Here is a 27,744-nt window from a genome sequence, read left to right as displayed (position 1 = left end):
TAAAAGGAAAAAGCTATTCAACAAGGATAGACATTTGAGAAACACCTTGAGTTCATTTAGTTGAGAGAAGCTCTCATTGTGATCTACCAGCCAAAAATCTGAGAGCCCCTCTGATTTCTTGTGGCTGCTTTGTACTCAGGCAACAAAGAAGAGTCCCTTTGTCCCCTGAGCTAACGAGATCTTGAGAAGTGTCTGAATACCTCTTAAGGAAAAACTAGCCAATAGAAGGAAGGAGTTAGGATATTACTTATACTTTATCAGTATACCAGAATCTTGATTAGGTGATACATTTAGATTGAATGAACCTCAAAGAAAGAGAAGTTACTAAATGAAGGTGGTAGAGAGAAAGTCTAGCACTGGGGAACAAGGAGTATTCCCATTCTTCTCTCATGAACATTAAGATGGAGGGTATGAGTAAACTGGAAAGGTGACCAAGGGAAGCAGTGTCATCAGCAGGGAGCTAGGTCTCAGTGAAAGTCAGAATTTTGAGGGAGTAAAAAAGGAAAACGTTTAAGGTAAAAGCAATATTTGTTCAGTATAGAGCAAGCGTTCCAGAGAGCACAGTGGAAGGAGCTGTTGGATCTGTAGTGAGACGCAAGGGGGACAGAAAGAGTTGATGGGGATGAGAATAAAGTCATGGACTATGGGAAAATGATGGGGTACAGAATTGCTGGCATGGATGGTATGAGAGGGAAATGGGAGTTATGCTAACATTGAGGTAGTTGTATTATTGTCTGGAGAAACTATCTGTTACCACTGGGCAGGTAAGCCCAAGAATCCTGGGAGTCCAGTGCCTCCCAAGCCACCAGTCATGCCTCCATCTCAGTTCACAAAGGTATCATCTGGGTAAGCAACTGCTGTAGAGAAGCCACCGCCAACTGCTAACCATTTGCTACGGACAGGGCAGGCAATCAGCCTAGCTGAAGCAGCAAGGAGAGACAGGAGGTGATATATGCCAGATGAGTTTAGCCAGTGTGTCCCCACCTCAACCATTACTTTCCCTCATACTTCAATGGAAACGAATCAGAACCCTGAGCCTAAAAGCTCTGGAAATGGTAGTCCTGCACAGATTTACTACTGGTCCTATTTTTAGCACAGCCTCTGCAACCATCATGCTGGGAAGCAAGCCCTTTGGAGATGCTACCTGGAAATTGCTTTTACAAGTGTTGAAGCTCCCCTCCTTAGCAGCCACAACTACTGAAGACCTTGAAAAAGAAAATTCTCACCACCAAAGTTCTTGGCATTGTCAAATGGTTATCACCAGAAACAGGTGATTTTTTTTTTTTAATGGAAACAACATTAAAGAAGTTACATTGCCATCTCTTTTTGTCACTATACCTTAAGGATCATGAGACCTTTCCATGTGCACCTGAAACCTTTTATATATTGTTTCCCCTTTTAGAATCTGAGTTTCCTGAGAGTGGGGACTGTCTCCTCTTTGCTAGTTGTATCCACAGTGTTCTTTATACATAGTAAGCTATTAATAAATTCTTTTTCATTCATTCATCAACACCAACATTTTGCCAATATTCTTACATCGCAGTGAGACATGGCATACAGTAATTTCCAAAGAATAAAAAATGATTATTGTACAGAGAGCATTGGAGAGGCATATGATGCTTGTGAGCAGACTTCATTATATAATAAGGTATGTCAAAGAATAAGAGCAAAAGGTGTTGAAAAAATGCATGCTGAGAAGGGAAAATGGGCCAATCACTTGGTAAGGGTAGGGATGACAAATGTCCATCTGCGGTGAGATATTGGTACCCTCTTGATGTTTGGAAAAAATCAAGAAAAACCTGTGACACATTGAGTTTGACTTCTGTGGAAGAATTATTGGAGGAAGTGAACAAGAGTCACATGATGGGTGGAAAAATTTGCAATTTGCATCCTTGGATGGGATTTGCCAATGAATGCCTTCATAGACCTATTTAAGAATTGAGAGGATTAGAAGCATCTGATGATTTTGTTTTCAGTTGATCAGTGGTCAAGAACATTTATTACTCTTGGGTGCTTCCTGGGTGAGGTAAACATTTCTTCCCATCTTTGTTCCAGGCCTTGAGATCTGGTGTCAGAGCTGAGTATGTTGATATCAAGGGCAGCGAAGAGAGTTGTCTGGTAAAGGAGTCCTCTGTTTTTGGTTGTATGTTGTATGTTGCCTCTTTATTCCACTGCTCCTAGGTACTCTTAGGATGAGAGGCTATGGTGTTTGTTTTAGTGTCTTCTTTAGTGGTGACTCCGTCTTCCTGAGACTTGGGCGGTTGTGATGACTGAAGACACTTTTCCCAGATGAGAGTGGGCAGCATATATGTCACCGTCTGCCTCTTTAAATAGCTTTTTAAGTATCAGGATAATGGTGTTTGTGTGAGTAGTGTTATACTCTTCAGTATGCTAGTATGTCATACTCTTCTTCAAAGTATGGTCCCCACACGGGCCTTTGTTGTGGTGGATCACTGATGTTATTGCAATATACTTCTTGTCCCCCCAACTTCCTACATTCCTAAATTACAAATCCTCTACTTCTTGTAATTTCCCTCTTCTGTCCTCTTCTCCCCATCCCCACACCTGACTTCTTCACCTCTGCTCCTTGGGTACTGAGCATTAATGGACAAAAGTCAAATTGAGCTGAGTTCACGTACTAGACATTTAGTTTGCATGATCTCAGTGGTGATTTACAGGCAGCTGGGTGTTTGACAGCTCATGTCACCATCCTTAGATATAGTGCCTGTACCTGACTCCTTCATTCTCTTCCTCTCACTACCTTTCCTTCTTCATACCTCAGTGCCACATGGTCTAGCTTCTTACTTCATTAAAACTGAGAAGCTTAATGTTTATTCTTTATATCTTCTCCATTCCTCAGGAATTTTTAGCATCATTTTCCACCCTTCTGTCCTTTCCTCTTGTAACAGAAAGGTCCTAACTAAAACTCCTCCCTCTCTGTCCTTAATCCTGTTCTTTTTTCCTTCTTTCACCAACTGTCAATCAACTGCCAGACTCAGGACAGGAAAGTTAGCCTGGCTGAAACAGTAAGTCACCCAAAGGGGGACGAGAGGCAGCATGTGCCAAGCAAATCAAGCCACCCCCACCACCGTAACCACCATCTCCTCTTAGAAACAGCCCAGGACTCTGAACTCCAGAACCATGGAAGAAGCAGTACTTCCTGCCCAGAGCCCTCAGCCATCACCTTGGAAACCCACCACTGTGGAGATATGGCCTGCCATCTGCTTTACTGCTGCACCCTGAGGACCCTAAGTCTGTTCATCTCATTTGCAGCTGAAACTTTGAATATGTGTTGTCTCTTTTAAAATGCGAGCTCAATCTATTATGCTTGCTTTTTTGGAAAGTATATCATGAATTCAGTGTTTTAAAATTCTTGATTATCTGTGTTTCTTGAAGTTCGTTGTGTTTTCTGAAAATAATGTTTCAAAGACCTTTTCTTTTCTGCATTTTTGGTATTGCTATCATTTTTTTTTCTTTTCCTGAATTGCTCCCATTTAAGAAAAACAGCACAAAATCCTTGAAATAAATAAGCGTAGTAATGCAAAACAAATCTACAAATTTACCCATGCGTGAAAATGTCTCATTCTGCACTACGAACTCATCACCCCTCCCTCAGAAGGTGGGTAGAATGTTCATTAATCTGGAGGAGTTGCGGTTGTCCACTGCATTAATAACAACGACAAGGAGAGCTTATATTTACTTAGTGATTACTATGTTGCAGATGCTGTGCTAAGCACTTTACAATTATTATCTCATTTAATCCCCACAACTACCCTGGGAAATAAGTGTTATTATAATTCTCATTTTCTGAAAGAGAAAACTGGGGCAAACAGAGGTTCAGTGACTTGCCCAGAGTCACACTGCTAGAAAATGTCTGAGGACAGATTTGAATTTCTGATTCTAGGCCTAGTGAGCTATCCGCTGTGCCATCTATCTGCTTAGGTTAGGAAATGACCCCAAAGGGATGCAAACCTTCAGTCTTCTATCCCATCCAGTAGTTCTTAAGTCTTTTTTTTTTTTTAATGTTGATTTCTCTCTCTCTCCTTTTTTCTTTTGCTCTTTGGTGAGGTGATCAGGGTTAAGTGACTTGCCAGGGTCACACAGCTAGTAAGTGTTAAGTGTCTGAAGCTAGATTTGAACTCAGGTCCTCCTGACTCCAAGGCCAGAGATCTATTCACTGCGCCACCTAGCTGCCCCTAGTTCTTAAGTCTTTTAAAGTTTTTCTTTAATCTCCTGTTTCTTATCACTTAGTTTTACATCATTTTATACTGATCTTCCTATTTTTTTTCTGATTCCATCCTTTTTGTTATTTTTTACATCACAATAATATTCCATTACATTCATACACCACATTTATTTAGCCATTTCCCAATGTATGGACATTTTCTTAGCTTAACACTTACTTTCCACTCATTCATTTATTCTTTATTTTGATTGGATCTGTCAGCTTCACTTTGCTTCAGTTACTGCAAATCTTCTTATGTTTCTTCTGTGTATCTTTTATGTTCATTGTTTTCTATAGCTGAGTAATAATATTCCATTACATTAATTTGTATATTTGTATAGCCATTTACGAATCAATAGGCATCTACTTTTTTCCAATTCTTTGCTTCTACCAGAAGTGGTACTATAAATATTTTGGTGCATTTGGAGCTTTTTTTTTTTTTTTTTTTTTTTTTTGCATTACCTCTTTGGATTGTATATAGGAGTGGACTTTCTATTACGAATATTTTAGTCACTTAGCATAATTTCAAATTGCTTTCAAGAATGGTTAAATCACTTCATTGCTCTACCAACTGTGCATTAATGTCTTTTTCTTTTTCCTTTTAAGTAGATAGACTCTGCATTTTACTGTCAAAGCTGTCTTGCTTGAGGATCTCTGGGTCATGTGACCAACAAGATCCAGCAGAGTGACACACTGGATAGAACCCTGGGCCTGGAATCAAGAAAACCTAAATTCAAATCCTGTCTTAGACGCTTAGTAGTTGTGTGACCCTGGACAAGTCACTTAAACCCCTGCCTCAGTTTCCTCAGCTGCAAAATAATAATAGCACCTACCTTGCAGGTTTGTTGTGAAAATCAAATGAGATAGTACTTGTAAAGTGCTTAGCAAGTGCCCAGCACTTGGTAGGCGATATATTAATGTGTATTCCTTTTCCTTTCCCCTCCCAACCTTTCAGACCCCTCAAGCAATTTCAACCACCTCTACGGTCTGACCCAGTAACAACAGTAACAAACCAGTGAACAGCCTAATCAGTAAAAGGTTCACTTAGCATTTCCTCATCCCCTTCCCTACTGGCTGTCATCTTTGGGCAGGGCTATACAAATCAGCTCAGAGCTTGTAACAGATCTTAACTCTGCCCCTCACTTTTAGCCATAGAAAGCCAAAAGCCAGAAGCTTGCTGTAGCTTAGCATAGCAGGTGTGAAGCTGTGCTTCAGACAAAGAACTGAGAACAGAAGGAAATGAAATAGGGTGCCACTGTATATGTGGCTTTACCAGGCCTTTAGAAAAAGGATTAGGGGTGGGGAGAACTGGCATATAGTAATGGTTAGTTCTGTTCCCCAGATGTTACATAGGCACACATATGTGTGATTTGTACAGTGAAGAAGAGAGACTGAGACAGTTTTGTGGTCCAGCCCCTGTGTGCACCATCATCAAAGGGAAAGGAGTCAGAAAATGAATGATAAATAGAGCATAAGAAAAAAAGACGATGACAGTGTTTCCAAATTCCTGACAAATAGATTTGGGAATAAGGAATTGGAATTGCCCAAATCATGAGTTATTTTCTATTTTTCACAACATTTAATATACATGTTTTTAAAGATGAATGACCATAATAGTAAATGGTGAATAATTTTTCTGTAATAGCATTATATTAAACATTTTAGAAATTCTCTGTTAAAAAAGTAAATGCATAGTTTATATTGTATTGTTATATTGTAGCAGTGATTCAAAATATCTGGCACTGACTTGACTTCCTTTATCTTTCTCAAAATACTGCCAACATTCTTCCTACTTTACTTATTATGGATGTCTAAAGTTTTTGAGTAAAAAAGAAATCTTGTTTAGTAGTATATACAAAAAATTGTAGCTGGCAGAGAATATTCAAATACTGAAAAACAATAGCAAACATTGAGTAGTATTCGAATAATAAGTATTCAGATCTGGTAAGATTAACAGCAGTACACAGAATCACATGTTGAAATAGCCAATTTAAGGACTTATTTTCCTTCCAAAACTTATTTCTTGGAACAGTCCTCTTAGGATCTGTATAAAGTATCCTATGCCCAAAAACTTATTTGTGAGAATAACTTTCCAGTAGCAGCAATAGGGCCATGAACATCAACTTATAACATGGCAAAACAGTTATAAGCCAGACTGACTGATTAGATTGTGACTGCTTCTCTATTCTGAGGATATTTTCTCATAGAAATGTCAACTTCATATTTGACTTTGGGTGTCATCAATTCCTCCTTTTGCTTTTCACTTGATAGCAGTGGGTTCTTTTAAATCAGTAAAATTTCTGTGTTGATTCTAAAGTTAATTCTCTTACAGGAATCACAACACTTTTTTCTATTTCTCAGTTGATTTTTCTTGGGATTTGGAAAAATACATAAATTATCTGAGAAATGCTGAGTGGAAATTTCTCCATGGAAAGACTTAATTGAAATTACCAGAGGTCTCAGGAAGAAGAAAATTCAGTAAAAACCTTGAGCATAAGCTGAAAACCCAGTAGGGAAAATATTTAAGATATTAATAGAAATGAATATGGTCTTCAGATCAGGTAAAAAGAGTGTAGATATCTGTAAATAAATATTGTAAGACAAAGGAAAATGAATCACTTCCGAGGGAGGCAGAGGACTATGTGGATTCCTAAGACAGCATGAAACTGCAGCAGAATGTTCCTGAATGATTTAAAAGATACAAAAAGAAATGTAAAAGCAGAATTTGTGGCCTATATTGCAGAAATAATTGACAGAGTAGAAAATCTCAAATCCAGGGTGGGAAACCTAACCAAAGAAATGAGAGAGAACAACTGATTGGGAATGCAAATACACAGAAGAAAGGACAATCTAGAAGAAGAGAAGCAAAAACAAAAACCCAAGAAAACATGATCTCCAAACAAGGGAAACAGTGATTTCAAAGATATACTGGCTACACTACTTAAAAATTATGGGGCTCCCTGAAGAACATGATAAGTCAAAAACCTGACCACTTTAATGTAAGAAATAATACCAAAAAACTACACAGAAAGCCAAATGTTAATGGAAAGAATCCTCAAATTACCTCCAGAGGAAAAAAATTGTAAACCAAGACACATAATGGATAAATTTAACTATTCTGGAAATTCTACATCTGGGGAAAGACCTTTAAATATAAAAGAAAGGAAATTTAAATAACATTAGACTATTCTGAATCTAATAGAAATGACAATAGGAAGTGGAATAAATAGTATATTTTAAAGAACAAAGGAGCTTAGGATGCAATTCAAGGGGACAAAACATGCAAATGTTAGCTTAACCATTAATGAAAATGAGCATTGAGTAAAAAAGTGGCTTTCGAAGCATTCCTTCAGAGAAAAACACATGTGAACGAACTGATTATTTGCTTCTCAGATGCCCCAGATAACAGAAATATAAGAAGGGTAAACAGACACAGTAACTAAGAAAGTCACAGGTAATGAAATAAATTACCCCAGAAAAATAAGAAGCTAAAAAAATGAAAACCTAAAAAGGGATGAGACCTAGGAAGTAAGCAACCATCTTTAATTAATTTATTTTTAGTTTTCAACAGTCACTTCCATAAGCTTTTGAGTTTTAAATTCTCTCCTCCTTCCCCAAGATGGCATGCAATCTGATATAGGCTCTCCATATACATTCCTATTAAATGTATTTTAACATTGGTCATATTGTAAAGAAGAATTGGAACCAATAGGAGGAACCACAAGAAAAAAGAAACAAAACAAAACAGAAGAGGAAAAAAAAAGAGCAAATAGTATGCTTCAATCTTCATTCAAACTCCATAGTTCTTTCTCTGGATGTGGATAGCATTTTCCATAATGAGACTTTTGGAGATGTCTCAGATCCTTGCATTTCTGAGAAGAACTAAATCTGTCAAAGTTACTCATCACATTACTGTGTAGAGTGTTCTCCTGGTTCTCCTCACTTCACTCAGCATCAGTCCATACAAATCTTTCCAGGTTTTTCTGAAGTCTGCCTGCTCATCATTTCTGACAGCACAATAGTATTCCATTATATTCATATACCACAACTTGTTCGGTCATTCCCCACTTGATGGGCATCCTCTCAGTTTCCAATTCTTTGCCACCACAGAAAGCTGCTATAAATATTTTGGACATGTGGGTCCTTTCCCCATTTTTGTGATCTCTTTGTAGTTGCATATATTTTTAGGAAGAAATCTGTTAATGCTGTCTTGTTACTTCAAAAAACCTAACCTGTTCCACTGATCTAGCACTCTATTTCTTAGCCAGTACCAAGTACTTTTGATGATTGCTGCTTTATAATACAATTTAAGATCTGGTATGGCTAGTCCACCTTCCCTAACATTTCTTTTCATTACCCGTGGTATTCTGCACCTTTTATTCTTCCAGATGAATTTTGTTATTATTTTTTCTAGCTACATGAAATAATATTTTGTAGTTTGGTTGGTATGGCACTGAATAAATAAATTAACTTAGAATTGCTGTTTTTATTATATTAGCTTGGTCTACCCATGAACGTGATGTTTTTCTAATTATTTAGATCTGACTATTTGTGTGAAAAATGTTTTGTAATTGTGTTCATATAGTTCCTGGTTTTCTTTTGGCAGGTAGACTCCCAAGTATTTTATGTTGTCTACGGTAATTTAAAATGGAATTTCTCTTTCTATCTCTTGCTGTTGGGCTTTGTTGGTAATATATAGAAATGGCAATGATTTATGGGGGTTTATTTTATAGCCTGCAACTTTGCTAAAGTTGTTTATTACTTCAAGTACTTTTTTACTTGATTCTCTAAGTATATTATATCATCTGCAAAGAGTGATAACTTTGTTTCTTCTTTGCGTATTCTAATTCCTTCAATTTCTTTTTCCTCTCTTATTGCTAAAGCTAACATTTCTAGTACCATATTAAATAACAGTGGTGATAGTGGACATCCTTGTTTCACCCCTGGTCTTATTGGAAATGCTTCTAGCTTATCCCCATTACATATAATGCTTGCTGATGGTTTTAGGTGGGTGCTGCATATCATTTTAAAGAAGACTCCATTTAAAGAACTGGTATTTCTAAGAGTAAGGCAAAACCCAGAAAGTGGGGTAGGGGAGTGGGCAGCAGCTTGTGGCAAGATCTACAGCAACAATATAGAAACTAGAAGAGGTCATCCAAAATAGATTCCTTGGAAGTTTTAATACCATGAATATTAGAGATAATGAAGAAGGAATAAATAAACATAAGAGTCGTGACTTAAAGGATAAAAGTCTAGAGGAGACAAAAAAAGAAGAGAAGTCATGAGGAGGGGAAAAATCCTTTTCACGAAAAGGCACAAATGAAAATTTTAAACTATCAAGAAAAAGGGAGGAGATGAAAGGGGAGGTTCACATGATTACATGATAGAAAAAAGGTGAAAGAAAAATGCACTAACTAGGAAAATGCCTAAAGTAGGGAAAGAGATGACAAACGGGTTGAAAATGAGGGGTTTATGGAAATCACATTGCAACAAAAAGTGAGATTCAAAAAAAGTCCTTTTGCGTTAACTTGCAGTTGATATGTATTGCAATGGATGTGGCAAAGTGCGGAAATGGGTGTGTGTTAGGCGATTGAGACAAGTCATCCCATGAAACTGGCACATAAAATAATAGCTCATAATTTTATGGCCCCTTAAAATTTGCAAAGTATTTTCTCACTTTTATTTTTTGATGTAAGTATATGAATGGGAAAATGTGATAAGAAATGGAAATACAGATTTGAATTTTAAGTCTGAGCACTTTGGTTTGAATCCTAACTCTGTTGCTTAGGATCTACTTTCAAGACATGAACACAACACTGAAAACCTCCCTGGGTCTTTTCTTATTTGTAAAATTGGGGGTTGGGTTACCTGAACTTTGTTCCTTTCAGCTCTATATTTTTTGATTCTGTGATTAGAATAACATCAAGTAAACCTATGGATTAAAAATTGTGAATTTTCTGTAGTCTTAACTTTAAACATAGTAAGTTGGAATGTTCATCTGCCAATAGCTCCACTCCTCTCTCTGTAGGGTGAAAGTATGGTAAAATACTTAGGATTTTCCTTGTGGTTTAGAGGCCTTTTCTCATCTTCATTGTACATGCCCAATCATCCAGAAGTCTCTATTGTCACTTAATGTGAGTGTAGACTTTTGCAGGTTGCTCACATTTTTATATATTTAATGCATATTTGTTCATTTTTTTCTCTGTAATATTTCAGTTATGGTAAAATTGTCATTCAGTAATTCTACTCTCCTTGAAATCATATGGAGTGATGTACATAATTGAGTGTTGAATTTGGACTTAAAGAGTCATAGGATTTAAAGTTGTAAGCGATCTAACCCTTGTAAGAAAAAGAATCCCTACTATGTAGTGCATCTAATGAATTGTCATCCAGCCTCTGCTTAAAGATATTCAATTAGGGGAACTAACCACCTCTAAAGACTTTCTCATTCTACTTTTGGCTGTCTCGGATTGTTAGGAAGTCTTTCTTGACAGGCCTAAAATTTCCTCTTTACAACTTCCACCCATTGTTTCCAGTTCTTCCCTCTGGGGTCAAACAGTCACATTTTCCACATCACAACTCTTCCAATACTGAAGACAGCTGTTCTCTCCCTCGTGAATCTTGTAGTCCCCAGGCTGAACATCTCCAGTTTCTTCAACTGACATTCATATGGCATGGAATCAAGGGCCTTCACCACCCTGGTTGTTTTACTTTGTAAGTCCTCCAGCTCATCAGTGTGCTTGTTAAACTATGGAACCCCTGATTGAGCACAATACTTCTGATATAATCTGACTAGGGAGTCTCACCTCTTTACATCTGGGTGCTATGTTTCAAAATCTAAAATAGAAGAATGATGTTCCTGGTGGGAGGGAGAAGGAAGGGGAAGGGAAGAAGCTCTAGGTAGCAATGAATAGAAAAGCTTCTGCAAAGTCCCTTTGAAGCCCAGGGCCTAAGCCCAGGCTGAGATGCTATTTGTAAAAGCAGACATTCAGAACTTTGAATGTCAAAGTGGAGTGGTTCTATGTGAATAACAGTGTAGCACAGAGATAGCCATCATAATGTAACTCTGAGCTTACGTGGACTGGATTATGGGAGTTGACATCAGAAGAATAATTATCTCTTTAGCTTATAGCCCCTACCTTGAGCTTCTCCAGGAAAATCTAGTATATTCAGGATATGTGGATAAAAATATTCTTAACTCCAATGTGTTTTACCCCATTGAAAATGCAGGAGACCTGAAGGACTCAAAAGAACCCATAAATAGAAACAGAATCATAATCATGTAAAAAAGCACTCAGTAATCCGTTAGCTTCCTCTGGAAAGGGAACTGAATATGAGATTGCCAGTAGGGCTACACCCTGACATTCTGATGAATTCCCACAGGGTAATAGACAGTCCCTTTCAAACTAACAGAAAACACTCTGTAGTTTAGATTTCCCCTGAAAATTAAACATTTTGGGGTACTGCTGAGCAAGCAATTACATTCTCATTATAGGGTCACTGTATTGTCTGAGGAACTGATTGACTTTCCTCTCCAAGTTATGCTGCCTAGGAAATTATATTTACTTCCCCTTTCTTTCCTTAAGGAGTGTTCTGAATCAAGAAATCTTCTCTCTATAGAAGGTGTAATCCCCAACCTCTTGAAATTGTGATTACCTATGAAGTAACTTGACAGCTCCCAAAGTTCATATTGTAAAAGTAATAAACTTATTTTTGCTTAATTAATTTGATGAATTAATGCTCTAAAGCCAAGGAGAATACTACATTAGATTTCTTTTAACATTTTTTATTTTTTAGATTTATAGTAGCTTTCCTCTGCTCTTTTAAAAATTATTTATTAATGCCTTTTGTTTTTGTATTGATCATTACCAGATATACCTTTCCCCTTTGGGGAGGGGAAATGTAAGCAAAACCAGTTGACGAGCATATACAGCATTCCACACCCAGAGGCCTTCCATCTCTCCAAAGAAAGGAAGATGGTGCATTTCTAATGGTGCATTATACTTAAACAGAATTGAGTTTTATTTTCATCTTCTTTTCATGTATGTTAACATAGTCATTATGTATATTGTTTTCCTGGTTCTCCTTTACTCCCTATCAAGTCATATAAGACATCTCATATTTTTCTGAATTCTTCGTATTTGTGTTTTCCTATAACACTCCTTTAATTTTATGTATGATAATTTAACCATTCCCCAATCGATGGCACCTACCTTGTTTCTGGTTCTTTGATAGCACAAAAAGTACTGATATGAATGTGAAAAATACTTAATTTAGTACTTAAATGTGATTTCATCAGTGTTTATATTTCTTTCTACTTTATTCTTGGCTGTAGATAGCCTAAATAATTCACTTGGTGGCTAACTTTTACTAATGAGGAATTTCTTCAAACTTAAGCTAGACTGGTCTTTGGAAACAGCCATAGGTCATCACTGGGCCCACATTTGTCCCTGAACCCATATATTTGAAGATTTTCCAACTTGTTACAAGACCTCTGCCAGAACTTGCTCCACTGGCATAACTTCCTGAAATCTGCCTCCATTGTGTGTTAATACATTGGCAGAGAATTAGTGAATGATTAAGAAAATTTTGGAAATAAATATTTAAATTAGAAAGATTTTGTAGCCACTAAATAAATCTAAGATGGCAAACTTCATATCTAATATACCGATAATAGTCTGAGGTCTTTTGTTTGTTTAATTAGATATTCTGGTTCACAGTGTTATTACTTACTGTTCTCTGTATGTGGCATTCAATCTCATGTCTCCTCTTTCTTTATATAGACTGCCTCCCATGCCTTGACTACATTGCTTCCTCCCTAGCTTTCTTCAAGGTTCAGTTCAGCCTTTGAATATATTTTGCATTTACTTAGCTATGTACAAGTTTTTTCCTCCGGTAGAATATAAGCCTGGTGAAGGTATGAGCTGTTTTGGTCTTGATTTTGTGTCCCTGCTGCCTAGCATGTTCATAATATAATAGAACTTAATAAATGCTTATTGAATGATTATCAGGTGTTATGGTTTGTCAGTTGAAATTATTCATCAAAATTATTTCATACTGGAACTTATGGAATACAATTGAATCAACTGTGATTTCAGAGGTACTTCAGGATCTTTTAATTCCTTGGAATAACTATAAAAGTAGTGATTGGCAGATAGTGGGTGTGTGGAAAATGCTGGTTAATAATGTTCTAGAAGATAAACCAGGCTACATTGTATTTTGTATGTAGCATTTTTGTTTTCATGAGAAGGGACTGTCTGCTTATGTGTTTTTTTTCCTTTTTCTTTTTTAGAATATGGTTTCTAGTTTTCGGGTTTCTGAGCTACAAGTATTGTTAGGCTTTGCTGGACGTAATAAAAGTGGACGCAAGCATGACCTCCTGATGAGGGCTTTGCATTTATTGAAGAGTGGCTGTAGCCCAGCAGTTCAGATTAAAATCAGAGAACTTTATAGACGGCGTTACCCGCGGACAATTGAAGGTCTTTCTGATTTGTCCTCGATAAAACCTTCAGTTTTCAATTTGGACAGTAGTTCATCACCTGTGGAACCCGACTTGACTGTTGCTGGAATCCACTCATTGCCTTCTACTTCGGTCACACCTCAGTCTCCTTCCTCTCCTGTTGGTTCAGTGCTTCTCCAAGATACTAAGCCTTCATTTGAGATGCAGCAGCCATCTCCCCCAATTCCTCCAGTCCACCCTGATGTTCAACTGAAAAGCCTTCCCTTCTATGATGTTCTTGATGTTCTTATCAAACCTACAAGTTTAGGTAAGTGTTATTTCTTTTGGTCAGAAATTAAATAGAATAAATTGTCAGCTGTTTGTTAAGTGGGTTAGTGTTCCTGCACAAGTGAGTTACATTAAATGATTAATGTAGGTTACTTGTAGCTTTTTACCTTAATGTTCATTTTATTATGCTGCCATCACATTCCAACCTGAGTTTTATTTGTATAATGTCAAATTTTGCCAACCTTTTGCAAAAACCTTTGGTTTTGCTTTTTTTTTTCTTCCCACCATGACCCAGAAACCCATTCAGTTGTACAGATAAAAATCATATTGAATTAACCATAGCTTAGTTTGGAAGACATTTGTCTAGAATGTGGTGGTCAACTTTTTCTAAGTAATATTTTTTTAATAGGTGTTTGACAAAAAGATGGTTTTTGTTTCTGAAGAATGTTGCCTGTTTGTTTTTAAGTTTTTTGGTCTAGCCTATAGCAGTTAACATTGGCTGTAGTTTTGGTGTCCCTGCCTTACAGTGATCACCGTGAGTATGACTCAAGAAGAGTATAAGATCAATTAGGAGGTAGATAGGGTAGGATCAGGAGCACTCCAGACCTAGAGTCTCCTGAGAAATAAGACAGAAGGTCCAGGGAAAAGATGAATGTGTTCTTGGAATGCCCTTCATTTTCCAATGAGGAGTGATTATGAAAGAAGTGTGAAGGGAAAGGTAGGGGAAGACTATGCTTCTTCATGCCTACTGTAAGAGTAGTATTTTCTTTATCTTTTTCTTAAAGAGGATAGTTACAAAAGTAAGCATGTTATGTAATGAAATGGCATCACTTAGGATCTTAGGATTTTAGAGTAGGCCTCATGATTTTACCTTATAGAATTATTAAAATAGCCCATTACATATCACTTTTCAGTGACATAAGCATGGATATTTATGACTTGGCCAAAAAATGCATACAAACAATAAAGCACCATAAAAGTACACGATATTTGTTGGAGAAAGCTTTGTAATGGATGGAAGGTTTTTGAGCAAGCCCTTGAAAGATGACTAGGATTTGGATATGTTTAAGGGAAAGGAGATCACATTTTATATATAGAAAACAACATGAGTATAGCCCTAGAGACAGAAATGAAGATGGTTTTATCTCCAAGCAATAAGATTGCCCTGACCAGAGAGGAGCATTGAGTTTTTAGCAGTTAGTAGAAATATCTCTTGACTTATTTTTAAAAGTCAGGATTGTAAATCTTATTCAGTTTTGAACTGCTTGAGTTTCCTTATATTTCAAAAATTAAATAAATAAGTCATTCCCCTCTATAAATAGTCATATATTTGTGTGAATTGGCATTTTCAAGATAAACAGGAACAAAAGCTGTATTATTATGGCATTAAGTGCAAAAATGGCATAAGGCTACCACTCTTCCTTGTTGTTTACAATTTATTAGCAAAAAAAAAAACGTTCTTATTTATAATGTTGTTAGATTCAGAATAAAAGTAATTAGAAAGTAAAGTTTTTAAGAAATTTGTGTTTTTGGTACAATTAGTAATAGACACTTAAAATAATTTTAAAAGATTTTACTGTTAGAATTCTGTTCGAAGTTTTGTTTAAATTTTGACTTACAAAATCTGAGAACTATTGAAGTAGAAATTAGGTATATAAACTTAAGTATTATATGGTTCCACTAAGTTTTAATTATCTTCCATAGCTTAAGCATTCGTTTCTATAAGAATGACTTCTAAATCCCTCTCCAGCTTGAACTGCCTAGACTCTAGATCTATATACACTACAAAGAAAGATAAAAAAAAAAATCAGTCTGGTAAAAGCAAACCAACATGCCAATGAATGCTACATCCATGGTCCCACACTTCTCCAAAGAAAAGAACTGTCTTCTAATACTTGGATTTCTTATTGGCTCTTAAAATTTAATAATAGTCAATTCACTTCCTTTCAACAAATTATTAAAAGTTCTATAGGATGAACTCTACCCCAAACCTACTTCACTTTATTATTGTTTTTATAAATGGTACCATCCTTCAAATGGTAACTCATGTTCGAAACCTTGTATTAACATTTGCTGTTATCTGTCTTAATACCTGAACCAGAAGAAATTGAGAGTACTCTGTGTGTGTGTGTGTGTGTGTGTGTGTGTGTGTGTGTGTGTGCATCTCAGTACCTCAGGGTAGATTTTTTTTTTAAACCTGTATTATAGTTCTCATTGTAATGTGAAGTTTCCACTAGTGTTTGAACCACAGACAACCATAATGATTGCTTCTGTTCCTATGTAACTTTAAGGTTTTTAAAGTGCCTTTATGTGATTATTGCATTTTTCAGTCATCCATCAAGTATTATTAAGTTTCTACTCCTAGAATTGTGGTAGGTTTTGGGAAAGGGAGTAAACACTTTGTAATCTAGTATAGGACAGACAGTAATATGAATTAGAATATGTTTTAAGTGCATAGGAAGAATAATGAGTATTTGACTCAAATGACATTGTTGGGAGGGAGGGCGCTGTCATAAATACATTTCTGGTGATTTTATGTAGTATGGCAGTAGACAGAGATTGGGGTATGGGCAGTATGTGAAAATTGTATTCTAAAAGTAGGAGATAGTACATGGGGGCTGGAAATTACAGGATGTGTTTTCGAGGAGGAATCCAGTATGGGCTAGATTGTAGTGTAGGCAAGGGAAGGTAATAAAAGATGAAGCTGAAAAGGCAGGATGGAGCCCTTCTTTTGGGCCTTGAAGAATACTGAAGAGTTTGGACTTATATTTTAGAAGCCATCAAAGATTTTAATAGGAGGATAGTGACATCATCAGACTTGTTAATAGGATTATGTTCTATGGTTTGTAGGATGAATTGTAGTATAGTAGCAATAACTCATGTCAGCCTTAGTATGTTAATTTATTATTCCATAACTGACTGATTTTCAGAGGTTAAGCAAATTATCCTGTCATACCACCAGTAAATGGTAGAATAGTATAGGTGTACTGAGTCTTTAGTTCATTATTCTTCTGCATTACAGGAAGGATGCTGACTAATGCCTAGCTTAATAAATGTGTGAGCTATATTTTGAAGATTTCTGTGCTAGTAAGTAAATTAGTTTCTGTGCCTTTCCTGAGAGAATAGTTTTCTGTGAGGGTAACAAAAAGAATGATTTAACAGAACAATAGCCATTATTGGGCTATTAAATCTACCTCATGATTTTGAATAACGCGCAGGTGGTTAGTGAAGAGGAAAATTGTTGAGTTAACTATTGAAGAAATTTTTTTAGCTTTTTTCACTGGAGAAAAACATTTGTATGGTGTAATGAATAGAGTAAAAGAGTTGGAGACAGGAAGACATAGGTTTGAATTCGGCCTCAGACACTAGCTGTATGAGCCTGTGCAAGGTACTTCACCTTGCTGGCCTCAGTTTCCTTGTATGTAAAATTAAGGGATTGGATTTAGTAACCTAAGACCCCTTCCACTTATAAATCTATGATTCTGTGAATATATGGTACTACTTTGACTGCAGCTCCAAGGTTAATGGAATCATTTTGAATCTGGTTGCTGTAAGGAAATGATATATTTTTTATTTTAGGTTTTAGGTTTTATTGTTGCCTTTTGTGTTACACCATGGTCATTTTCCCTTCCCCCCCCTTGCATTGAACCCTTCCTTGTAACAAGGAGAAATATTTGGCAAAGCCAGCTGACTGAGATTTTCTGTACCATATTTCAAATCATAGTCTCTCTTTCCCTCTCTACTGAGAGGAAGAAGTTGCCTTATTAAGCTCTCTCCAGGACTGATATTATTAGAATAATTCACCAAAATTTCTACAGCTACGAGGAAATATATCGAGGGGAAAAAAGGGCATCTGTTCAAACTTCTGAGGGTTTCTTTAGAAAGAAAATTTAACCATGATTATCATTCTTCAAAATTCCTTCCTAATTTTAAGAAGGCAAATATTGTTAATTATATGTTGTATGTTTATTTATGGATAACATTTGTTTTAGGTCAAGTTTACCATATAATTGCTGTGCATTATTTAATGTTTTGTATATGAGGGTAGATCTGGACCTGAAATTTCACTAGGAGAACTCCTGGGTTAGGAAACTCCCTGTACTAAAGCAGATCGGCACCTTCACCAGTATGTGTTATATGTGTTGAGGTAAAACTTGAACCCAAGTCTTCCAGACACAGATGAGGAAACTGAGGCAGCCCATAATTGACAGGAGGAGAGGAAATAACCGAGAAGTTACTTTTTTTGCGGAGAGGGGTGGATAGAAATTTCTATTTTTTAAAGGAGCAAGGTAATGAATACCACCTGATGATTTAACTCGAGGATCATCTCTCTTAGAGTTCTTTTTTGACCTGTGTTCTGTCTGCTTAAGGGCACTTTTGCCAATAATGGTACTTAGATCCAGAATTCAGTTCCCTGTATTATTAATATGTGTTCTGTAGAACTTGTTATAAGTATATCTTCTTTATTACTTTTAAATACTATAAGAGTTTACAGTAGTATTCTTGGGATTAAAAAACAATCTTGGTCATATCTGTGTTTGAATGATGATGAATGCTTGTTTTCAAGAATGTAACTCCCACTTACAATATTTTACCTTTGGGAAAATAGGACCTATTTTATGATAGTTTCCCTCTATGGAGAAACGTAGAGACTTAAATAGACCTTAAAGGCCATTGATCCAAGCCCCTCATTTTACAAAAGAAACTGAGGCGCAGAGCAATGAAGTGATTTGTCCAGGGTTATGCAGCTAGTTTTCTGTGGTATTTCAACCTAGGTCTTCTGGCTGAATGATTTGGTAGGATGAAGTTTGGTTCATGATTGCAAAGTACGTATTCCTGATGTCTGTTTTACTGTACTCATGTATGTTGGGTACAGAAGTAGTCATCATGTGCTGCTCTACCATATAGTTTTCCCTTCCTTGGCTCTATCATAGGACTAGAGAGAGTGGGGATGGGGGTGGGGTTTGGGGAGGGAAGGGAACATTTATAAGTACCTGTTGTGTGCCATACGCTGCTGAACACTTCACAGATACTATCTCATTTGATCCTCACAACAACCTTGGGAGAGGTAGGTGCTTTTCTTTTCTTTCTTTCTTTTTTTTTTTAGGCAGTTGGGGTTAAGTGACTTGCCCAGGGACACACAGCTAGTAAGTGTCAAGTGCTTAGTCTGAGGTCGGATTTGAACTCGGGTCCTCCTGACTTCAGAGCCGGTGCTCTATCCACTGTGCCACCTAGCTACCCCTAGGTGCTTTTATTATACCCATTTTACGTTTGAAGAAACTGAGACTGACAAGGTTAAGTGACTTGCCCGAGGTTCACACAGTAAAAGTCAGAGACCAAATCTGAACTTGGGTCTTACTGACTGCAGTCCCAGTGTTTTGTCCACTGTGCTATCTAGCTGCAGAGCAGCATTTTGTTTTTGCAATCTTTGGGTCCTTTGTAGCGTCTGTATTGAGAATTTTCTCTTTTTATTAGCTGAAATAAAATGCTTCTTTGGAAGCAGTTCTTGGAATCCTAAAACAGACTCCAAGTCTTCAGTAATATCCATGGCTTTATCAAAAAGTATAGCATCTCTGATCAATCTTTCACTTTTGACATTGAAATAATAGTTCAGGTCTTGCTACTGGTTTGTTGTACATTTTAATAACTACGTAATGGGATTCAGGGGGGGTTTATCTTTCAATTTTTTTTCCCAGCAAAATACAATTGAATATAAGGCACCAGCGAAATCTCCTAATGAATAGAATTCTTATATATGAGATCGTTTGTTTCCTGCCAGCTTTGTTGTATGATAACATGGCAATTTTCATTAGATGACACTATAGTTAGAGATGAAATATTATTACCTTGAAGGAGTCTATATTATGGATATTGTAATTGTACTTTGTTCTGTTCTTTAAAGATGAGGAATAACTGAATGCTAAATTTCTTGCAAACACTTTTTCAAAGACTTCCACCTTTATTTTCCCGCCATAAGTTGCATTCGTTCTGGCCACTTCTTTATTAGTGTGTTTCAGTAATAAATAATCTAAGAATTTTGTAGGTACTACACTGTCTGGCTATTATTGGCTTTTATATTCTCAGAATTTTATTGAAAGGTCGTCTTTCATTGTATTTTTTTCTCTCCAGTTCAGAGCAGTATTCAGAGATTTCAAGAGAAGTTTTTTATTTTTGCATTGACACCTCAACAAGTAAGAGAAATATGCATTTCCAGGTAAGAGGAGGGTTTGAAATATGTTTCAGTGGGTGTGGGGCTCTTTTCTCTTTAGAGATAGCATACTAAAATTCCCTTATTGTTAGCCAGATGACTAGTTTATATATGTTTGTAAATAAATTTGGAGGTGTTGGTACACAGAAGAATTTCTTTTTTATGCCCAAGACCCAATAAATAAAACGCTGTGATTTTGTGTTATTATTATTATTATGATGATGATGCCAGTGATTTCAGTGACCTGGTTAATAGAAATATAATAAAGAGAAAATTTGAGAGATTAACAGAAATTGCCCAAAGAGTAAGTAGGAAACAAACTTGAAAGTAACTGATCATTACAAAAATAGTAGGTGCTTAAAGTAGAAACAGCTTTTTAAATAGTAAGTAAAATTAAATGGATATAAAAAGTGAGCAAGGGAAATCTGGAGAATATACTGTTAGGTTGTTTTTTTAAATTATCAATGTCACTGATGTTGCGTTATAACATTCATAGAGATTCACATAGATTGTAGCCTTTTTAAAGACTTAGAATGAGAAAAGTAAGTTACTCAAAGGTTAAATGACTTTCCTGTGATTACAAATACAGAAGTAGTTTCATAGCACAGATATAAAAAAATTTGTTTCTTTGCTAGATATTAAAATGAATTTTCTAATATTAAAACTTTTTTAAAAAATATTTATAACTAGAAGGAAAAAACAAAAGTTTTTAAAGAGTTTAGTATAGAGTATCTATAATAATATACATATAATTATAATATAAATATATATATTATATATAACTATGTATTATATATATTGTATCTAAGTATTTTTTCCCCCTCTACTCCAGATGTTTTCAGCATCCACATTACTTCTAAATATTGTCCAAATTCCACAAAGAATTTAATTTTCTACCTGTTGAAGATAGGGGGCTCAATAAAAGCTAATGAAATGGTGCCTATGGCTAGCTTGTCTCTTGATGGATTGCATCTGGTAGTGTTATGATAGCATTTGACTCTTTACTAGCTATAAGACATTAAAATTAATTTTCATTATTGAAAAACCTTTCAATTTCATAGAATAAGGAAAATGATACATTGGGTGTTAACAGAATTTTACATTATAGGATCATTGATCTAGAACTCGAAGGGACTCAGTTCCCTGTCTAACCTATTCATTTTACAGATAAGGACACTGAGGCCTAGGGAGGTTAAATGATTTAGCATTTTGAGTTTTCCATCACAGTTAATATAATCCTGGTATCAGTCTGGTAGTTCATATTGAAGTATCCCCCTTCCATCTGTGTGTCTCCTCCACTCTTCTTCCCATTAGAAAACTCTGTAGTAGGTTTTAAATTTTAACAAAATAAATAAAAAAGTAATGCAACATAGATAATTTGTGGAGACCTCATGTATATTTTTACATAAAAAGTTAACTAAGAATATAAACTCTCATATGACAGATGTCAAATAAGGACTGTCAATATTAAGTGGGCTGGGTTTTCAGTGGAGGTGGAGATCGCTATGACTTGTGACGGATTGGAAAGCTTTCACAGAGGGTATTATTTTACTTGGGCTTTAAAGCAAAATACTATTTAAGCAGAAATAAAGCTGCTAAGCATCCTCAGAAGGTGAAACTGAGTGTAGGTTTTGAGCATGTGTTTTTCAAGGATTGTAGACCATTCATGTAAAGGGGAACAATGGGAGAAATTAAGACCAGAGTGTGAAGAGCTCTGAATGCCTGACGTAATAGGATCAAACCTCCTTGAGGGCCGTGACTGTTTTGTCTTTGTCTTTGTATTTGTATTCCTATTCTCATTGCTGATTTAATGCCAAGCTCTTAATAGATGCTTGATTAAAGCTTGTTAATTTGAAATTTGGATTTTGTTCCGTGTCATTGAAGATTTCTGAGTAGTGTTTTGGAATAATTGTTCTAGCTGTTTCTCCCCTAAAGTCCTATTTCATTGATCCATCTTGATATGGATCAGTGCCATACCAGTTCAGTGCAAGCTGAACAACACAGCAATGGGACTGGGTGTTTGTTATCTGAGGACCTGCTTAATTTGGTAAGGCTCATCCCCAGAAGGTTGTTCACAATCAATAAATATTTTGGCTGCAGCTACTTGTGAAGATTGCTTGCTAAAGCATTTAAGTTTGGTGACAGGACCTCCTACCACAGTAAAGTTACTGGTGTATAGGAGTAATCTGGCCATCATGATTAATAAAAGGAAGGAGAAGCCAGAGGCAGGGAATTGTGTAGAGACTGTTAAATTAATCTGGGTGATAGCTTATTCTTCAAAATAAATGACAAAAAAGCTTAACCCTTAAAAAATCCTTACTTCACATTCCCCAAGTGACTTTCCATTTTGTTTACACCAGCCCAACAAAATCTTCATCATTCAAAGGTTTATAATATTTGGGTACTTTAACTTTTCTTTTCTTTTCTTTTTCTTTTCTTTCTTTTTTTTTTTTTTTTTGCATTCTTGCAAGCCATTTCATTTCTGCTTAGCACATCCCAGAGCTAGGACAAGAGGATGAACCTAAAATCAGTTCACTTGGCTACCCTGATAGCAGCTTTGGTCAGGGAAAGAGATTCAGGCTAATGGCTAAAAAGAAGTATTTGTATTATCTACAAATTTTATTTCTATCCATTTATCAATAGGGCCTCTCCTTGGAGAATTGACATTACTATTTGCCTCAAAAAAAAAAAAGATACACGTTTGACATCTTACCTTTATATTTTTTTACCATAGGGAAATTTTAAAAGGGTAGAAGTAAGATGGTTATTCTAAAGGACACATTTTTGAGGCAACTCCCCTGAATTTCTAAGTTTAATTTTTTTGGATTTGCTGGGTTGCCTTCCACAGGTATTTATTTAGCATGACTTGCTTGTGACAATCAGTGCCAAGTATAGTTTACCACTAAAATTAGTGTTAGACTAGATAATCTGTAAAAATCCTTTTAGCTCTAACATTCTGTGATTATGTGAAAGGAAACAGACTAGTAGTAGGTACCCTACTTGCAGTATTATTGTAAAGATTTGGGAAGTCAATATTTACTTTACCTAGAGTATGGCTGGTGGGAATTTTCCAAGGGATTCATTGGACATATCTATTTAATGGTGCAAAAGGATAGGACAGATTAATTTGCAGATCAACTTGATAGTTTTAGGTACTTTGCATATGCAAAATAAGGTGCCTCCCTCCCCACTCTGAAGCTAAGATAAAACATTTCTTATTCATGGCCTTAGAAAATTCAAAAACAAACCTATGTTTATTGTAAAGTATGACAAAATCAGGGTATAATTTCGAAAAGCACTATCCAAGCATCGAAAGAAGTAAGATTTCTTTTTCTTTTTTTTCAATTAGCCCTTGGGCCCTGGGCTTTTCCAAAAGTCTTGCTTCCTAAGTTTAGCAGGATTTCTTTTTCCTCTCCTCTTTAATTCAATGCACAGTTGTTTTAGGTTCACAATTACATTTTACTTTAATGTGAGGGAATTTGGGGGTGTAGACTCTACAGCTGAGAGAATATCATAAGTGATTCTTCTCTTCACGTTCCCCAGTTTTGTTCAGGTCAAGAACCTAACACTTCCTTCCTAGGCTTTTCGTGTCATGATTCTCATTTAGTCTTCAATTCCTTCCCCTACAGTCTGATCCTTGGGTTTAGGGTGCTTCTGGCTAATCTACCCAGCTTTTACCTTTAAGTCCCAGAACTGGCTGTAGTCTTGAGCTTCCCTTTCATCTTGGAACAGTAAGGTTCTTAATTTTAGGATTGTGCCTTCAGTATAACCCTACTTGACTTTTGGTCTAGTTTAATGTTCCCCAAGACTCTTATCAAAGTCAACTTTTGTATCTTTGATCTCTGCCTGAGCAGTCTTGGTGTCTTTATGGGTTGTGTTACAGGGTCTCTAGAGGTCTTGTTACTTAGGACCAGCTATATATCCTCTCATCTTCGGTCTGTTCCCCTTATATGCTCATATGCCTTTATTTTTCTAACAGGCACTCTTTAGCTCTTCTCAACTCTTCCCCTCATCATTGTAGAACCACCTGACCAAGATAAGGGTCTGTCTTCTTCCGGTCTGATTCATTTTTTCACACTTCTCATTCAGGAATTTATAGTCATTTGGATCTTAAAGGTAATCTTCTTCCCCAGGGAAACTTCTAAGACTTCAATTTGTGACCACTGAAAATATGTAAGACTTACATGTATATTTTTAACACAGAATCCTTGAGACCCTGGTGTACGAAGTGTCATAATCTCTTCTTATTCAGTAGAAAATTTTTGCTACATAAGGGCAAATGGTGAGATTTTCCATAGCCTATATTTTATTTTTGGTAAGTTTTTTAAGTGTATTTTCAAATTAAGCAACTATTTATTTATTACTATCAGTATAGCCAAATATGAGGGGCTTTTATACTTCTAATTATTAATCCAGTGTTGCAGGATAAGCAGAACAATTCACATGCAATCCTATTTAAATCTTTCTTTGATTATAGTTGAATACTTACCTCTGTCTAAGCAAGAAGTCTTTCCCTCTTTTTTTTTTTTAATTGTTAAATCGTGGATCCCTTTGGCAGTCTGGTGAAGCTTATGATCCTTTCTCAGAATATTATTTTTAAATGTATAACAAAATCGTCATCTTAACAGAGGAAACCAATTATATTGAAATTGTTGTGAGTTGGTTTTTGTTGTTGTTGTTTCTAAAGTAATTCATGGACCCCAGTTTAAGAACTCACTGGTCTAAGATATCATCAGCTTCTTAGGACTGTTGTGGCAAGAAGCAAATAAATGACTTCACTTTGTAAATTAAAGTAGTTTGAGAGACTTTCTTGAAGTCTCAGCTAAAATCTCACTTTTGCAAGAAACTGTCCTCCGCCTTCTTTAGTGCCTTCCTTCTGAAATTATTTCCAGTTTTATCTTGTGTATAGTTTGTCTTTACATAGTTCTTTGCATAGTGTCTCCTTCCCACATTACATTGTAAGCTCCTTGAAAACTGGAACTTTGTGCCTTTTTTTGTATCCCCAGGGCTTAGCATGGTATATGGCAGGCATTAACCATTTAATAAATGCTTCTGGATTTGACTTATATGAATAGAAATAGAAATAAAATTCCCTGAGTATTAACTAATAGAAAGTTCTCCAAGTATTAAAAAAATTTTTTTTTTTTTTTACAAAAATATATATATTTTTTTGGCTAGGCAGTGGGTTAAGTGACTTGCCCAAGGTCACATAGCTAGTCAGTGTCAAGTGTCTGAGGCTGGATTTGAACTCAGGTCTTCCAGACTTCAGGGCCAGTGCTCTGCCCACTGTGCCACCTAGCTGCCCTGACAAAAAATATTTTATAAAACTCTTGGTTTTATTATTGTTAAGGATATATTGTTAAGGATCTTGTTATTTCATTACTACTACTTCCTTGATTATGTATGTGCCATGTATAGCGAGTTGATGACAGCTGGGCTTTTTGCCCTGGTTCATTTTCAGTATTTTATTTAACACCTAGTCTGTGCTCAGGAGCATACTGCTAGATAAAATTGAAATATATGACTTGTCTTGCCCTTAGAATTCCCATTATTGTTGGGAGAACAAGAATTAATACACTACACAGATAAAAACTAGAGATTAACAGATCATGCAAATATAGATGATACTTTTTCCTAAAATCAGATTTTTCTAAATCTCAGTACTTAAAATTATTATTTTGGGATACTTGTGTGCCTTTTTCCTTTCAAATAGGTTTCTTTGTCTGTCCCTAGAGAGGTGATCTATATTTCAGTCAGTGTGGCATTTTATTTTTACAGTATTTAGAAATAAATAATATTATCTTATGCTATCCTACATCATTTATATGTGAATTTTTTTCCCCAGAGTCTTTTATGAGCACATTCTTATCTATGGATGGATATCCATATGTGACATTTACTTCCAGACATAATAAAGGTCGTAAGGTCTTGTATGTATGACTTACACTTTACTGTATAAAGAACTTCACTGTATAAAATAACTTCACTGTATAAAGTATAAAGAACAGACGATGGTATGAGTGGTTAGGAAAGGAGGATAATCAGTGTTGGCTCTAGATGAGTATTGAAGAATAGGAAATATTTGGATAATCATATCATCATGCATTATTGTCAGGAGAAATAGTTTGTGTAAAAGTATGAAGGTAGGAACAATTATGAGTTATTTGGGGAGTATTAAGAAGACTCACTTAAATGGATTGGAATACTTAAGATTTCTGAGCAGAAGATTACTTAACATTTTTTCCATGTTGGTAAAGAGGATCCAGTAGAGTTGACGGTAGCTGTGGTAATGGCCCAGGAATTCATTATTATTCATGATTATCTAGGGCTGCATCAGGCTTCCATCTAGAAACTACATTACTTGGCCACTTAGTTTTAATATAAGATGAAGCAACTGGGCCATCATCCTTAGGACATTTGCTTTTGACTTGGATTTTCCAAGAATGGTGATCGATTTGTTTTGATTAATCCACATTGTCATGTACAGTTGTCTGTGAACCAACAACACACTTTTTTGGTGTTAACAATGCATTCTGTGGCAATAGAGCAAATGGGTATTTCGGAAATGCTAAATAAGAGATTTTTATGAAACCAAGGGGTTTCCTTGAATATTGATCACTATTAAATGTCCTTGAGTGTCCACTGCTGTAATTAAAATGTCTTTCAAATTTCCAAGTAAATGAAGCTGTTTTGATTATAGTGGATTGGTTATAGATTATTTGGCTAATGAGGCTGTGAGAGAGAATGAAAATGTCATTGGAGGAATATGCTGTTTGTTAAAAGTTTTTAATATAAGAAATATTCTGTGGGAAAAACCAACTGTACTTCCTTAACCAAGGTTCTTTCTTTCCAACAGGGATTTTTTGCCAGGTGGTAGAAGAGATTACACTGTCCAAGTACAACTAAGGTGATTTTGATATTGTTAAATCAATATTTTTACACTGGCTAAAATATCATTTTGCAGGCCTGTTTTAAGTGTTTGATTACACTTTTAAAGAATGATTTCTCTTTTAATACAGATTGTGCCTAGCAGAGACTAGCTGTCCTCAAGAGGATAATTATCCCAATAGTCTGTGCATAAAAGTAAATGGGAAGCTGTTTCCGTTGCCAGTAAGTTGGAGTATTCAGATTCCTGTTTTGTTTCTTTGTTTCTTAGATTTATGTAATCTGTGTTAAAAAAAAAATACATGTGATTAGATGGAAAAGATGACAACATGGGCAAAAATTATGAAATAGGTTTAAGCAGCATTTCACTGTGATCAAATTTTGATCAGGGTGACCATGAATGAAGTTAATATTCATAGGATCATATGGAATGAAAAAAGCTTTTTAGTATACAGATTTTTCTTTCCAAAGTTTTAATTGCAAACGTAACTCCAATCATTTATTCTTTCTGATTTGTGAAATGTCTTCTTGAATTTAATTCATGTGAACCTCATTGGTAGAAATTAACAGATCATGCAAATATAGATGATACTTTTTCCTAAAATCAGATTTTTCTAAATCTCAGTACTTAAAATTATCATTTTGGGATACTTGTGTGCCTTTTTCTTTTCAAATAGATTTCTTTGTCTGTCCCTAGAG

At 35.8% G+C, this 27,744-nt stretch overlaps 1 protein-coding gene across 4 annotated transcripts in view; it reads left to right on the top strand.

Moving 5' to 3' along the window:
• Window positions 1-27,744, top strand: part of PIAS2 (protein inhibitor of activated STAT 2) — a 73,270-nt gene that overhangs the window by 8,551 nt on the left and 36,975 nt on the right. For all 4 annotated transcript variants that reach the window (XM_027869016.1, XM_027869015.1, XM_027869014.1 and 1 more), the window contains exons 2-5: window positions 13,518-13,992; window positions 20,082-20,166; window positions 27,017-27,067; window positions 27,180-27,270. In XM_027869016.1, the coding sequence (XP_027724817.1) occupies window positions 13,518-13,992; window positions 20,082-20,166; window positions 27,017-27,067; window positions 27,180-27,270 (702 nt within the window). The remainder of the gene's footprint in view (window positions 1-13,517; window positions 13,993-20,081; window positions 20,167-27,016; window positions 27,068-27,179; window positions 27,271-27,744) is intronic.

The sequence above is a fragment of the Vombatus ursinus genome, unplaced genomic scaffold, assembly GCF_900497805.2.
Source record: "Vombatus ursinus unplaced genomic scaffold, bare-nosed wombat genome assembly UNPS02014791.1, whole genome shotgun sequence".
NCBI lineage: Eukaryota > Metazoa > Chordata > Mammalia > Diprotodontia > Vombatidae > Vombatus > Vombatus ursinus.
Note: the sequence above shows the minus strand (reverse complement) of the source record. Positions and strands in the feature narration are given on the sequence as shown.